This window comes from Vicugna pacos, chromosome 15 (assembly GCF_048564905.1).
Source record: "Vicugna pacos chromosome 15, VicPac4, whole genome shotgun sequence".
In the NCBI taxonomy this organism is placed as follows: domain Eukaryota; kingdom Metazoa; phylum Chordata; class Mammalia; order Artiodactyla; family Camelidae; genus Vicugna; species Vicugna pacos.
The window spans coordinates 19,031,266-19,046,695 of NC_133001.1; the positions used below are offsets into that span (position 1 = coordinate 19,031,266).

General features: G+C 34.1%; 1 protein-coding gene across 2 annotated transcripts in view; it reads right to left on the reverse strand.

The window, feature by feature from the left end:
- Positions 1–15,430, reverse strand: part of VRK2 (VRK serine/threonine kinase 2) — a 101,982-nt gene that overhangs the window by 55,803 nt on the left and 30,749 nt on the right. For both annotated transcript variants that reach the window (XM_072937710.1, XM_072937711.1), the window contains exons 3-7: positions 9,566–9,615; positions 8,787–8,856; positions 7,613–7,700; positions 5,882–5,987; positions 4,594–4,686 (exon numbers count right to left, since the gene is read on the reverse strand). In XM_072937710.1, coding sequence (XP_072793811.1) covers positions 4,594–4,686; positions 5,882–5,987; positions 7,613–7,700; positions 8,787–8,856; positions 9,566–9,615 — 407 coding nt within the window. The remainder of the gene's footprint in view (positions 1–4,593; positions 4,687–5,881; positions 5,988–7,612; positions 7,701–8,786; positions 8,857–9,565; positions 9,616–15,430) is intronic.

A 15,430-nucleotide genomic window follows, 5' to 3' on the forward strand; every position in this document is an offset into this window, starting at 1 on the left:
GGAAAATATTTGCACAATATGCAATAGGTGAAGGGCTAATATAATTCATAGCTAAAGAACTCTTCAAAATCAAGGGAATAAAAACCAAAAAAAAAAAAAAAAGCTAGAGAAATGGGCACAAGACATGAGCAGACAATTCAAATTAAATAAAGAAATTTTAAAAACTGGTCTATTTTACTTTTAGCAATGAGGGAACACAATGGCTGGATTTACGCTCCTACTGCCTGTAGAAAACTAGACAAATAAAATAACTTAAAAAATCCACTACTATATATGACTAAACATCTACTATAATGGCCTAAACTTTTTAAATGAATGAAACCAAGTGATGGTATGATGTGGAGCAACTGGAATTATCACATGTTGCTGGTGGATATGTGTAATGGTACAATCACTCCGGAGAACAGTTTGGCTCTTTTAAAATTAAACATACACTTCCGACTCTACTCTTAGTAATTTACCCAGAAGAAGTTAAAACATACCTACACAAAAACCTGTAAATGAATGTTTAGAGTAACTTTATTCTTCATTGCCCAAAACTAGGAACACAAATACCCATCCAAAGGTAAACAAATAAAGAAACTGTAGTAGTTTTCAAAGGACCACTATCTACCATTAAAGGGAAATGAACTACTTATGAAATACAGCACAGTTAATTCTCCAAAACATTATGCTAAGTGAAGGAAGCCAGATACAAAGAATACATATCTATAATTTCACTTGCATGACATTCCTAAAAATGCATACACACACAAAAAAAATACGAGAGAAAGAATCATCAGGGGGCAAGAGAAGGGGACTGACTAGAGAGAGTGATGAGAGAATTTTGAGGATGATAGAAATGCTGTCTTGATTGTAGTGGTGGTTACAGGAAACGTGTCAAAACACATCAAACTATACATTTAAAAGGAAGAATTTTACTGTTTGTAAATTGTACTTCAATAAACCTAACCTTAAAAAAGTATGCAGACTTTTAAAGGCTTTTAATATAAACTGCCAAATTGCCCTGCCATTAACTTAATTTCTTCTCCTACTCCCATTAAATTTACGTTCCCACTGGCATTCTACAAGTGCCTGCACCCACATCAGCCTCAATATTGTCAGATTATTATTTTAGACTTTTTCTATTTGATAAGTTCTTTTAAAATGTTGCTTCACTGTTTTGATCTGCATATCTCTTAGTTTCTAGTGATGGGGAATTTTTTTCATCTATTTCTCAGACACTCATATTTCTTCTCTGTTCTATTTATTCTATTTAATCACTGTTTTAAGAAAGTGTTTTTCTTACTAATTTTTTAGAGCTTGCTATATATCCTAAAATATTTGTCATAAATAGATTTCCTAACTGGCCAGCTGCATGTAAATCAGTGAAGTTAGAATATTCCCTCACACCATACACAAAAATAAACTCAAAGTAGCTTAAAGACTTAAACATAAGACAAGACACTATAAACTTCTTAAAAGAAAAAATAGGCAAAACATTCTCTGACATAAATCTCAGCAGTGTTCTCCTAGGGCAGTCTACCCAAGCAATAGAAATAAATCAAAAAATAAACAAATGAGACCTAATTAAACTTACAAGCTTTTGCACAGCAAAGGAAACCATAAATGAAACAAAAGGACAACCTACAGAATGGGAGAAAATATTTGCAAAAAGTGAGACAAGGGCTTAATTTCCAGAATATATAAACAGCTCATACACCTTAATAAGAAAAAAACCAACAACCCAATCCAAAAATGGGCAGAACACCTAAACAAGCAATTCTTCAATGAAGACATACAAATGGCCTATAGGCACATGAAAAAATGCTCAATATCATTAATTATCAGAGAAATGCAAATCAAAACTATAACTGAGGTATTACCTCACACCAGTCAGAATGGCCATCATCAAATGTCCACAAACGATAAATGCTGGAGAGGGTGTGGAGAAAAGGGAACCTTCCTATGCTGCTGGTGGGAATGTAGTTTGGTGCAGCTGCTATGGAAAACAGTACGGAGATTCCTCAAAAGACTAAACATAGACTTACCATATGATCCAGCAGTCCCACTCCTCGGCATATATCCAAAGGGAACCTTAATTCAAAAAGATACATCCATCCCAATGTTCATACCAGCACTCTTTACAATAGCCAAGACATGGAAACAACCTAAATGTCCATCCACAGATGACTGGATAAAGCAGCTGTGCTATATTTATACAACGAACTACTACTCATCCATAGAAAGTAATAAAATAATGCCATTTGCAGCAATATGGATAGACGTGGAGAATGTCATTCTAAGTGAAGTAAGCCAGAAAGAAAAAGAAAAATACCACATCACTTATGTGTGGAATCTAAAACAAACAAACAAAAGACAAACGAATTTATTTATAAAACAGAAACAGACTCACAGACATAGAAAACAAACTTATGGTTACTAGAGGGGGAAGGGGTGGGAAGGGATAAATTGGGAGTTTGAGATTTGCAGATACTAACTAATATATATAAAATAGATAAACAACAAGTTTATACTATATAGCACAGGTAACTATATTGAATATTTTGTAGTAACATGATTAAAAAGATGAAAATGAATATATGTATTTTCATATATGACTGAAGCATTGTGCTATACACCAGAAATTGACACATTATAAACTGACTATACTTCAATAAAAATATTAAAAATAAACATATTTTCCAGTTTTTCACCTGCCTTTCACTTTTCAATTTTTTAAAATATACAGACAGCTTAAAATTTGAAATTTCTCTATATTTTCTAAGATGGGGGAGTATTTTTATTTAGAAATTTCTTTCCTCACGTACAGGTCAGTTAAATATTCAGCTAAATCTTTTTTAATTTTTTATAGATTCAATTTTTTAACTTTTTGAATCTTTGCTGATACAGTGTGGTTGTTGAAATTTAAATCAATTAAAATTAAGCTTTTCCCCTAGGTTTCTTCTAGTTGTATGGTTTCAGGTGTTAAATTTCACTCTTTAATCCATCTTGAGTTTATTTTTGTAAGAGTCCAATTTCATTCTTTTGCATGTGAATATCCCATTTTCCCATCACCATGTATTGATGAAACTATCTTTGTCACACTGAATATCCTTGGCACCCTTGCCAAAGATTAGCTGATCACATATGCACTGCTCTCTATCCTGTTCCACTAGGCTGTGTTTGTTTTTATGCCAATGCTATACTGTTTTGATCACTATAGTGTTGTGATATAGTTGGAAATTAGGAAGTGTAATACCTCTAGCTTTGTTCTTTCTCAAGATTGCTTTGGCTATTCAGGGTCTTTTGTGGTTCAATACAAATTTTATTTTTTTCTATTACTATGAAAAATACCATTGGAATTTTGATATGAATTGCACTAAATCTGTAAGTTTTTATATACCTTTTGTTCCCAGCCCCCAAATGCAGCCTCCCATGCTATCAATATCCCATGACACAGTATTACATCTGTTACAATGGATGAACATACACTGATACATCGTTATTATCAAATGTCCATAGTTTACATAGGGCTCACTGTTGGTGTTGAAAATTCTATGGGTTTTGACAAATGTATAATGACATGTATCCCTGATTATTTCACTTCCCTAAAAGTTCTCTGTACTCTGCCTGTTCACCCCTCCCTTACCTCTAACTCTTGGCAATCGCTGATCTTTTTAGTGTCTCCATAGTTTGGTCTTTTCCAAAAGTTATATAATTGGAATCACACAGATTTTCACTTAGTAATATGCATCTAAGTTTTCTTTATGTCTTTTCATGTCTTAACCGCTCATTTCTTTTTAACGCTGAGTACTACTGCATTGTCTGGATGAACCACTGTTTATTTATCCATTCACCTATTTAAGGACATCTTGGCTGCTTCAAGTTTTGGCAATTAGGAATAAAATTGCTATAAACATCTGTGTGTAGGTATTTGTGTGGATGTAAGTTTTCAACTCCTCTGGGTAATACCAAGGAATATAACTGCCAAGATCATATGTTAGAATATGTTCAGTTTTGTAAGAAACTGACAAACTGTCTTCCACAGTGGCCATACTATTTTGCATTCCCACCAGCGATGAATGGAAGTTTCTGTTGCTCCACATTCTCATCAGCATTTGGTGGTACACTGCCCACATTTCCAGTGCTTCATAGCCATGTGTGACTAACGACTACCATACTGCACAGTAACACATAGGATATTACCATCATCACAGAAAGTTCTACTGGAAATGCTGCTCTGTTTAAAACTTGTTTATACAGTGGAAAAGGAACTAATGTGACAGCTTTTTTAAAATCTCTGCATAAATCCATCCCATCTTTCATTGGATTTTGATGATTCTTTGTTTATATTTGCTCAGAAGTTCAAATTCCTGCTCAGCACTTCTTAATTACATATTCATTAACATATTATTTAACCTCTCTGAGTCTCAGTTTCCTTATCCTAATCACTTATTAGTTCAGCGCATTAAATTGTATAAGCAAGATACGATAAATTACAACACTCATCATGTTACATCCTCATCTGCAAACTCTTCCAGGTTACGAATTTGTCTTTCAAATGTCTCAGTATGGTACTTTAAAGCAGCAAAAGCTTAATACTGTACTTACCCGATCTGGATTTCTGTAACCCAAAAGTAGGTTTGCTGCTTTTATATCACCATGAACATATTCATTTTCATGTATATATTCCAGTACATCCAACTGTGGAAGGAGACATATAAGATTATACTGATGTCTATTTGGAATTCATGATCAACCTGAACATTTTAAATAGAGAATAACATCTATTTTTGCATATTAACAACAACAAGGTGATGTATTTCACAATTATGCACTTACATATTCTAAAATTATCACATGTGCTGGTCACTCATCCTGGGAAAAAGCTGAATAAAATTATCCTCATATATCAAGTGTTTTAACTGAACCTCTGATGAAGAGGAAGCCAAGCTTCAACAATGCCTATGCCTATGCTCCCGACAGCCTGGGAGCCAAATCACACTGTGCAAAGAGGAAAAACACAGTAAAGTGAAGTAATCATGACGCCCACTCAGCAACTCCTCACTCAAGAAATAATTATAAGTAAGTTCTGGGGACCCCATAACAAAACCCCATGTTCACAAGCACAGAGAAACACATTCTCTCTCTGTGGAGTAACAGAAAACACCTATGCTTCATCTGTGAAGCCCAGGAGACTTGCATATTACCTGCACCTAGCGCTCAATAAACATTTGCTGGCTGGCTAGAGGATGAATGGGAAAATTAATGAGTTCTATTTGCCACATCCCAACCTGGCATGAGTAGTTGCACTTTATCTAAAATGGAAAAAGATAAAATGGAGCTTAGGCACACCAAACACAAACAAGATAAGACAAATATGTGGTATAAACAAAATGTGTGCATGGGTGCTATTAAGATTTCATTGCTTCTTATTTGGCAAAGTATATATTATTCATTGCCACACTAATTACTGCCACCATCCCAAACTCATAATAAAAACTTTATAGCACCCTCCTTATCATCATGTGTGTAGTATGGAAAATAATATATTTTGCCACAGTTTGCATTGTTATAAATATAACTGACAAAAGAGAGGTTATTCTTATAGCAATGCAAGCTTGTTCTGATGTGTAAAACAAAGCTGTGAGAAAAAAAAAAAAATCAGACTGTAGAACCAAAGCCTAATTGAGTTTGTAGTGCCAAACGCAGCACATTCTGTCACTTACAGAGCCCACGGTTATCAATTTCACCAAAATAGCAGCTACTCTCAATAACTGACATTTCTAGGGCAATAATCCTTCATTCTCTGATAATTCCACAAAGGGCAACAATTTGTATGTTGTAACAAGTAAATAATCTGAAAATGGAGCATGGGAAATAAGTCATTCCTTCTTACCATTCGGATACCTAGCTGCAGGACAGTTGACTTTTTAAAAGTACCATTCTGGTCTGAGATCTTCTGCAAATCTATTCCTAGTCTTTCCATTACCATAAATCTGTAACTGTAAGAAGGAGAAGTCAAAAACAGATGTTAAGACAGCAATGCTGAAACCGTCTATTTATGAATTTGAAACAAGTGAAAACACCCCTGACCTAACAATAAGGAATGACGCAATCCCAACCACAGGAGGACGAATATACATGAATAATCTTGTTATTTTGCAAAAGCATACTAAGTATTTACTTTGCAGTTAGTTTTCTAAAAGAAGAACATGCTGTGAACTAGCCACACTGTCTTAGATCATGAAGAGAGAAGAGTCTTTCTAAATTAAATAGTCCTGAATTTAATTCATTTTGACTCCATCACATTCTCTCTCACCTTACAGCCTTGAATAAATTATTTGCCCATACAGGAAATTTTATTTCTATTTGTTTCGTGACCTTATAAATCATATTTACTTTCTCTATACATTTATAAACGTGTTTTTTTAAATGCAGCTCTTCCTTTTCTTGTCTGTTTAGGACCTCCTCCCCTTCTTTTCTTCCCTTCACTTAACACACCCACATCAGCCCCTACTCTGTATCCATCTATGTATACACACACAAACACAGACATAGGGGAATTTCTGACTGTTTTACAAAAATGTGACCTTACTACATGGTCTTTTTTGCATCATACTTTTTTCAATAATCTCACTGAAATCCTTCCAGATCAACTGGTAGAGCTCTAACTGATTTCTAAAATGCTGCATAGTATTACATGGTTTAGATGTATCATGATTTATTCAGACACATTCAGTTCCCTATTGGTAGTCCTTTACTTTGTTTCAAGATTCATTGTGTTTTTATTTATAGCATTTAAAGACCATCTGAGCAAAGCACTGAACTCTAAGCCTATTTTCCCAGCTAGGAAAAAAAAATATTACCACCTGTCTTAAAAGGCTATTGAAAGAATAAAAATGGGTACCTAACAAATGACAGAATTTTTTCTTTTTAAAAACTACTATTAGTGAATTATTTATATGTGATGATTAGCTATGTTTGATGAGTTTTAAAATATTTCTACAAATTCTTTGCTTCTCTCAAGAGACGGAACTTAATTTAAGTTTCCATCTTGAATATGGGGTAGACTTAGTGACCTGCTTCTAGCAAAGAGAATAGAGTAGAAATGATGAGATATCATGTCTCAGATCAGATCATAACAAGACTGTGATGTTCTTCCTGGTTGCATGCTCTAGTGTGTGTTGTCTTTCTTCCTCTCTTTCACAATTAACTGCTCTATGGGAAGCGAGCTGCCATGTCTTTGTGACACTCAGGCAGCCTATGGAGAGATCTACCTGGTGAGGAAGTGAGGCCTGCCAACAATCACATGAGTGAATTAAGAAGCAGAACTTCTTAGGCCTGCCAACAGCCGCAAGTGATCTTGAAGGCAGATCCTTCCCCAGTCCAGCCTTGTGATTAATGCAGCCCCAAAGACATCTGTCTACATCCTCATGAGAAGTCCTAAGCCAGAACCATCTAGGGAAGCCTGTTGTACATGGATAGCCGATCCACAGAAACTGAGATAATATCAGTTTGTCATTATAAGCCATCACATTTTAGGTAATTAGTTATATAGCAACAAATAACTAACAGACCACTTAAGAAATATTAAATACAATACTCAATTATAACAATTCCATTTTACCTTCTTCCCTTGAATTCAGTAATACCAGATCCATAAAACAGAGGAATTCCCAAATAATCAAGTTGTTTGAGTGCTATCCATTTTTTGACTACAAAGGCAAATTTAACAGGAAAAAAAGACACATTTTTAGGAAGATATTTCTTACTTTTGAATAGACACTTAAACTTACTTAGCTAAACTAAATAGAAATTAGACCTTCTTAAAAAATTTAAAAGTCAAATATATCTAGCCTATAGTTTCAAATTCTATTTATCACTATAATTAACATAAAAACATATACAGATTTCTAACATTTTTAAATTTTAAATTAAATCAGTTATAACCAAAACAAAAAGTCATAGTCATAAAATGCATTGCTATCATTTACACAAATGTTTTCATTCATTAAAAAATTCATTCTCTTATATGCTTGTTAAATTTTTGAATATAAAATATATTAACTACTAAAGGACCAGTAAAAAGGTGGCTTTTTCTTCCCTATTACTAAAAATCTAAAGCTACAGTAGTGGAAAAGAAAGTAAAAATTGGGCAGAAAAATCATCTTACTCTGAAATTACATTACACGGAAATTGTTTTGATTAAATTTCATTTTAAAAAATCAAATCCACTTAAACAATCAAGTAGCTTATTTAATTTTTCACCTTTCTTCTATATATGTTTAATGTTGAAGACAGCTCTACTGATAAACAATGAGTTTAATGCATTCTACTTGTCACCTTGGCATAGTTTAAGCAGTTAGTAAAGACTACAGTCTTAATGTTTAGAAGGTTTTATTAAAACAACAAATTATTGAGGCTAGACTCATCACTCTTTTTCCTAAACATAATGTAAAGGACTTTGACTATATAGTCGTTACTCATATCAGCTTCCTTTAACTTTTACTTAGTCCACCTGTATCACGCAGTATTTATAAAATGTTTTTATTCTTCTTAGCTCTGCTTATATTTATTTCACATTGAAATCCTCTAACTGGTAGTTTTTACATCTGATATCCGTCTCCAACTAACTTCAAGTTTTCATCTGTCTTGTTTTTATGTAAGTTAACTGTATCATTTTACAATAAAAATTTCTAATTGAAAACAATTTTCCATAAGGCCAGAATAAGACAAAAATACTAACACCCATTTTAGTAAACATATATATGCAAGTAGCTAACTTTGCTAATTCTACTTACTAGAGTCTTTTTTTGCAGCTCTTTGATAAAATTTAAGTTCTGAAAATAATGGGCCATTTTCTTGATATTCCTATTAAAGAAAAGAACAACTAATTTTATTAGAAAAAAATCTTAAAGGCAGAATTGGTATTTCAACTGTAAAAATATGTATACATACGCAATATATAATAGTACTTGAATCATTTATCACAAAACACAGGCACCAGATTTCCACTAAAAAAAACTTAGGGAAGTATTAAATGAACTTGAAGAAACTCAGTTTTAAGTTTCACATACTATAAAGTTACCTCTATACAGTTTTACACATGAAAGTAACCTTATGGAAAGAACTTCCTAAAAGCACTGTGAATTATACACATAGACAGACACCCAATGTGTACCAACATGTACATCAGGGTGGGTACACTGCAAACTACCCTGGTGGTTCATTCATACATGATACCTTTAATGAGTATCTCCTATATTTCATTCATTGTACTAGGCAGAGGGGATACAAACAAAAATAAAACCTCATCCCTGCCTTTAAGAACTTCACCATCTAGAGCAGAGAAGAAATAAGAGGGAGAGTGAGAAGCCAGGTAGGTAAGATACAAGGATGATAAATGTCAACACAGAAGAACAAGATTCTCCAGTCTTTACATTTTAATAACGTGAAAATATTAGGTGTATTGATAAGTAAAACTAAGGTGAAAAACATTTTTTCACAAAAGTAGTATGAATAAAGCAGAAAATAAAAAAGTCAAATATATGTGAAACACAAATTTAAAAGCAACACTCACCACTTTTATTACATGTCTTGCATCTTCATCTGGTTTATTTGTGGGGAAAGCTGCAGAACAAAAGACGGTGAGTAAAAAAAATAGCTGTTCTCACGTACTGTATGTCTACAACATCCCAGATCCCGCGCTAAGAACCTCTTACAGCAGGTCTCATCCATTTTATACGAGATCCTTCTAAAGTTTAACAAGTTGAATAATTTGCTAAGAAGTAGCAGATTGGGATTTGAAACTCAAATCTGACACCACAGCCCATACATTTTACCATAAACCGTATTTAAACATAGACACCAATAGATGATACTAATCACATAGATCCAAAAGTAGGGGAAAATATTTTCTAGATATATTGTCTTGAATCCAATACATAATATATAGTAAAAATCCACTGATTCAATTTTGCTAAATTAAAATCAATTATTCCTAAATTAAAGATTGTGTATCTCGTAACATCAGCTCATTTAAATTTCAAGTTATCATACTTCATATTATTTACCACTTGCATTTTAGCTACCGTAATCCAACTTCTGAAAATTCCATGGTTCAAATTCTTAAATCAATTCTTTCATCTACATTATCTAAATTATTAAAGATTAATTTTCAAATCTTAATTAAGAGAAGTTAACATGTCTACTGTGTTGTGAAAGTCTATAATTTTGTCACTCTTCTATTCAATCTTCATCCATTTATTCCTTTATTCATTCAATTAGCCAGTATTTATTTACCAAGAGGCTAGAATAGGCAAGGCACTGAGTTAAGTGTTAAAATGATGTTTAAAGGAAAGTGAAAGGGAAAAAAAGGGTCAAACCAGCATTGAAAACCAGTACTCAGATTAAGAAGATCAAATTCTCCAGGTATATTTTCAGTATACTTATCAAAATGCTGTCTCCTTATCACTACTTCTAACATTTTTCTTTTTCTCCTAACTCTATCAATTTTTATTTTCTCTTGTTAATTCTCTTAATAGATATAAAGAATACATTACAAATTTCCTAAAGTATATAAATTCTGCTTCACAGTTAAGCCAACTCATGCACAATTCTCTTAACCAATCTCCAGAATTCTGATGTAAGCAATGCTGTTAGCCAGTTGAAGAGATCACTTCAATTTTAGTTGCTATTAGATATGAACCGTGAACCCAGACCATCTTACAGTAACAAAGCAACTCAACTTATTTATATCAATTAAAATTTTCTTTTCATCTTTATTCATATAAAGTCATTTCATTTTCACCCATGCAGTAGTCCCAAGGAAACTTCAGGAAGAGTGGATTATCCATGTCTAAGTAAGGAAAAACAAAGAAAGTATATAAAGAGGAAGAGGTCCAATCCTAGTATAGAAGAAAGGAAGAGAAAAGCCCCTCCTTGCACCCTATTTTGCACCCCTTGCAAACTATCTTTATCAGTATGGTACCCAAGGCTGGAGAGAAACAGTGCTGCCCTAACTCTGGTCAACTCAGTCAGTACTGACTCTAGGCAATGGTCTTCGCTTCCTAAAGTAGAAGTTGGTACAAACTCCCTGCTTCTTGTCTGAAAGCAAGTAGCCACTGCAGCAAATAAATTTTTAAACCCAACGATACGTAAGAAACAGAAAAGCACAAAAGGGAAATGGAGGTTTCAACTAGCTAAATAACTTACTATGTTGCAAATGGGAAAAAAGATATCCAATCAGTCCAATGTCCTATTGCTTGCTGATTTCAATCAGTGTATCTTTACCACTTTATAATCTGAATCTTCCTTTCATATCATTTCAAATGAACATAATCATGTGTGACATATACTTGAAACATCCCCACACTTGTCATTTGATAGCTACACAATATTCTGTATAAACTTTCAAGTCAGATTATATTGGAGGGCCTAAATCTAAAATCAATTGACTAGAAAGCTCTTGGAGATGGATGTTGAACAAATAAATTGCCCTAGTTACCACGGAGGTCTCTTTACAGTAATCAATCAGTTAATTAATTAAACAAATATTTATTTTCTACTGTAAGGCAAATCACATTCTAGCCAGTGAAATTAAATGATGACAGAAAACAGATGTGGTATCTCCTTTCACAGTCTAGTAGAAAAATTAGACATTCATCAAATACTCATACAGGAATGTAATTATAATAAATGTTAAAGGGAGAGGTAGATGGTACTATGAGAATGTACAATTTAATCTTTGGGAAAGGTAATGCTTGAGCAAGAATAGAGGGATGGTGAAGGGCCAGATGCAAATCCGACTAGTAATTTCTGTCCATGAAAGGTTTTAAAAGCTTGAGGTGTAGTTGGAGGATAAGAAACACATAATTAGATGTGCATTCTCAGCAGATTGTTATACTACAGTGTGAACAGACTGAAGGGGAACCAGAGCAGACAGAGATATATCAGTAAGGATTTAATTTTGAAAGATCAGAGAAGAGAGGACTATAGATTGGACTACAGTATCAATGGTACATAAAGGAAAATGAGCAGATTCCAGAGATTTCGGAAAGTGAAACTGATAGGACTTGACCGTGAAGGGAAAGGGATCTAGTCTGGTAGGTTACAGCTGACTTACCTACTGGGGGTTGAGAAGAATGATCAATCACAGACAGTGATAGTGTTCAAAGTACAGTAGTCTCGCATCTTCATTTAAATTTTTGATTAGAGGTCTGAAGATCCGGTAAGGAAAGAACTGTACACATATATGATACTTACCTTCCTAGCATTTCTTTTCTATACATTGGGAAGCTCACCTGAGTTTTTCTTTGAGGAATCAAACCTCCCTCTATCCTGCAGACCTGGTAGGCCTGCCTATCACAGTGTACTCTCCCTTACATTCCAGAGTCGGGCACATGACCAAGCCTGGCTAACTGGAATGTACAAGCCCACTGGCCACCATAACCAGTTCACAAAGGGAAAAGTGCCCCAACTAGGCATATAAAAGTCTTCCCTAGCATTTGATGTTAAGTGCTAAGTAACACAAGACAGACCATAAGCTGTAAGGATACCAAAGTTCTAGAAATAGCAGAGATAATTTTCCCCAGATAAATGGAAAATAAAGCCTGAAAATAAAATCCAGAACTGAGGAATGTAGGGTTAAGGCAGAGAGAGAGAAAGAGCCCTAGTGACACTGCAGAAGCCCTGGATCTGCCCATATCTAAAGCCAGAAAAGGCCTGCACTTCTCAGTTACAAGAGTTAATAAATTCCCCTTTTGTTTAAGTTCATTTGAGTTTCTAACACTGGCAACCAAAGACTTTCACAGAAGACAACTGGAAAAACTATAATATGATGGAGTCTAAAAGAATGTCAGTAGACTAGCATACTAGCTAAACCAAAAAACTTCCTCTATAAAATAATCAGAATACTGAATATAATAAACCAAACTTTCTTATAAATGCAGAGTTAATCTGTAAAAAAAACAAACAAACAAAAAGGCAAGGAAGCCAAAGACCAGAGAAGTCTAAAACCAAGAGGGAAATGTAAGTGAGCACTGATGTTCAAGGCTATGCTGCAGCCCTGGAGGAGCCTGCCCAGGCTGGGTAACCAAGGATTTGAGTGCTAAAACTCTCTTGGCAAAATGACAAGTCTTTGGACCTGCAAGAGGCAGAAATTTGAAGTTAGGATGGACACACAAAGTCAGAATTTTCAAAGTGCTACATCCTTAGTGGTGTGGAGTATTAAAAAAAAGAGAGAAAGAAATAGGGAGATGGAGCAGGAGAAAGGGGGAGGAAAGACAGGAGGGAGACAGGGAAAGGGGGAGAGAGGGAGAGAGGGGTGCAGAGTTGAGGGGGGGGGAGAGAGAGATGGAAAAAATCTACCACACAAAGAAAAAGAAAACAAACAAACAAATCTTGTCTTAGCATAAACCCTAAGTATAAGAAAAAGTAGAGTCTCTCCTGATAATTTATCATCCCAAAGCAGCCATCAAGAATTTCAGGCTCATTGTGGCTGCATTTCGGTCCCCACTTGTCCCCCTGGTTACTCATTTTTGTGTACAGATTATTCAGCTTTATGCAGTGGCCCTAGCTCTAAGGCAGTGTCAGTGAACTATGGTCATGGACACATCTAGCCTACAGTCTGTTTTTGTAAATAAAATGTTGTTGGAGACAGCCAAAAAAAAAAAAAAAAAAAAAAGAAATAAAGAATTTCAGGCTCAAATTTACACCAGTGTGGTATAGGAACTCAAAGTCAATAATAACTCAGAGCACCTGGCAAAAGCAAAAAACTAATCTCCTTCAAGGGACATACTGGACCCACAGGATTATCAGAGATAAAGCATGGCTAAAGATGAGTTAATGATCCAAAATTACAAACAGGAGAGAAAACAAAAGGCATAAACCCCAAGAAACTTAAAACCTCCCATACAGATTGAATGTATGCTTAAAGTGATAAAAGACACAAAGAAAGGGATCAATTAACACAAGAAATAATATGAAATGCAGTATAAAGACAAGTAAACAAATTGGTTGTAATTCAAAAAGCATCAGAGATCTAAGAGATATTGACCAAGAACAGGGAATACGTTAAGAACTTCAAGTGCAAATCTGGGAGTAAACTTGAATTTGGAACAGCCAAATAATGGAAACTAACCAAATATCTATCTCCAGCAGAATGTTTAACAAATTGTATTACAGTCACAGTATGGAATACTTTGCAGCAAAGAAAATGAATAAACTACAGACACTATAGTAACATAAATATATTTTGAAGACATATTGTTGAGTGAAAGGAACCATATAAAACAGAAGGCATACTTACGATTCTATCTATATAAATTTAAAACTCACAAATTATACTCATTTATAGATACATATATATACTATAATGAAAAATAATAAAATAAAAACCATAAATAGTCTAGATAGTGTGTTACTACCACAAAGGAGCAAAGAGGTACTGGAAATACTGGAGTGCTGGTTATGTTATGATTTATTATATGTTTGACCTGGATGGGATTGAGTGTTTTGTTATCAGTTATACCTTTTTGACCAAACACATATATGTTATATGCACTTTTCTTTATATTAATATATGCAATACATATATAATAATTAACATTTAAAACCTAATGAACAGAAAAAAAAAAGAGATTAGATAAAGCTATAAAGAGAATTAGGGAACCAGATTAGACCTGAGGAAATAATCCAGAATTCAGCACACAGAAATAAAGAAACATAAAATATGAAGACTGAAACACGAAGGGAATATGTGACAGAAAAACAATTTCCTAACAAAAGTTCCAGGGCTAGAGAACAGAAAGAATGAAGTACAGGTACTTTTGAATAAATGTCTGATAACTTTCAAATCATGAATTGGAAGTCATGAATTTTCAGATTTAAGAATTTCAAGCCCCCAACAAGGTAAGTAATAAATCTGAACTTCAGCCCACCACAGTCAAAGACCATTAATGACAAAGTTTTAAGAAGGAACTCAATAGAAAAGATTAGATTACATACAAAAGATAGATGAAGTGACAACAGATTTCTCAACAGCAACAAGGGAATCAGAAAACAATTGAATGCTATTATGTTCATATGTTGAGAGAAAACAATTATCAATCTAGAACAATCTAGAAGGTGCATGGAAAACACTGACAAAAATAATGTATGAGATAGGAGTACAGCGACTAGAGTTAAAAGTGTTGCAATGCCCAAGTATTTATCCAGGAGAAAAGGAAAGACCTCAATTAGTTTCACAGTTGGTTAAACCAAGAGAGTGTATTGATAGGTTAAAAGTAACTGCTAAAATAATAGACATAAAATTCAAAATCAGTAGAGAAAAAAGAAAATCCAAAAAGAGGACGGAGAAGATGGCGGAGTAGAAGGACGCTCTTAAGTCACCGTCTCCCACAAATACACCAAGACCCACATCTACAGACCCACTCAGCCAACCAGA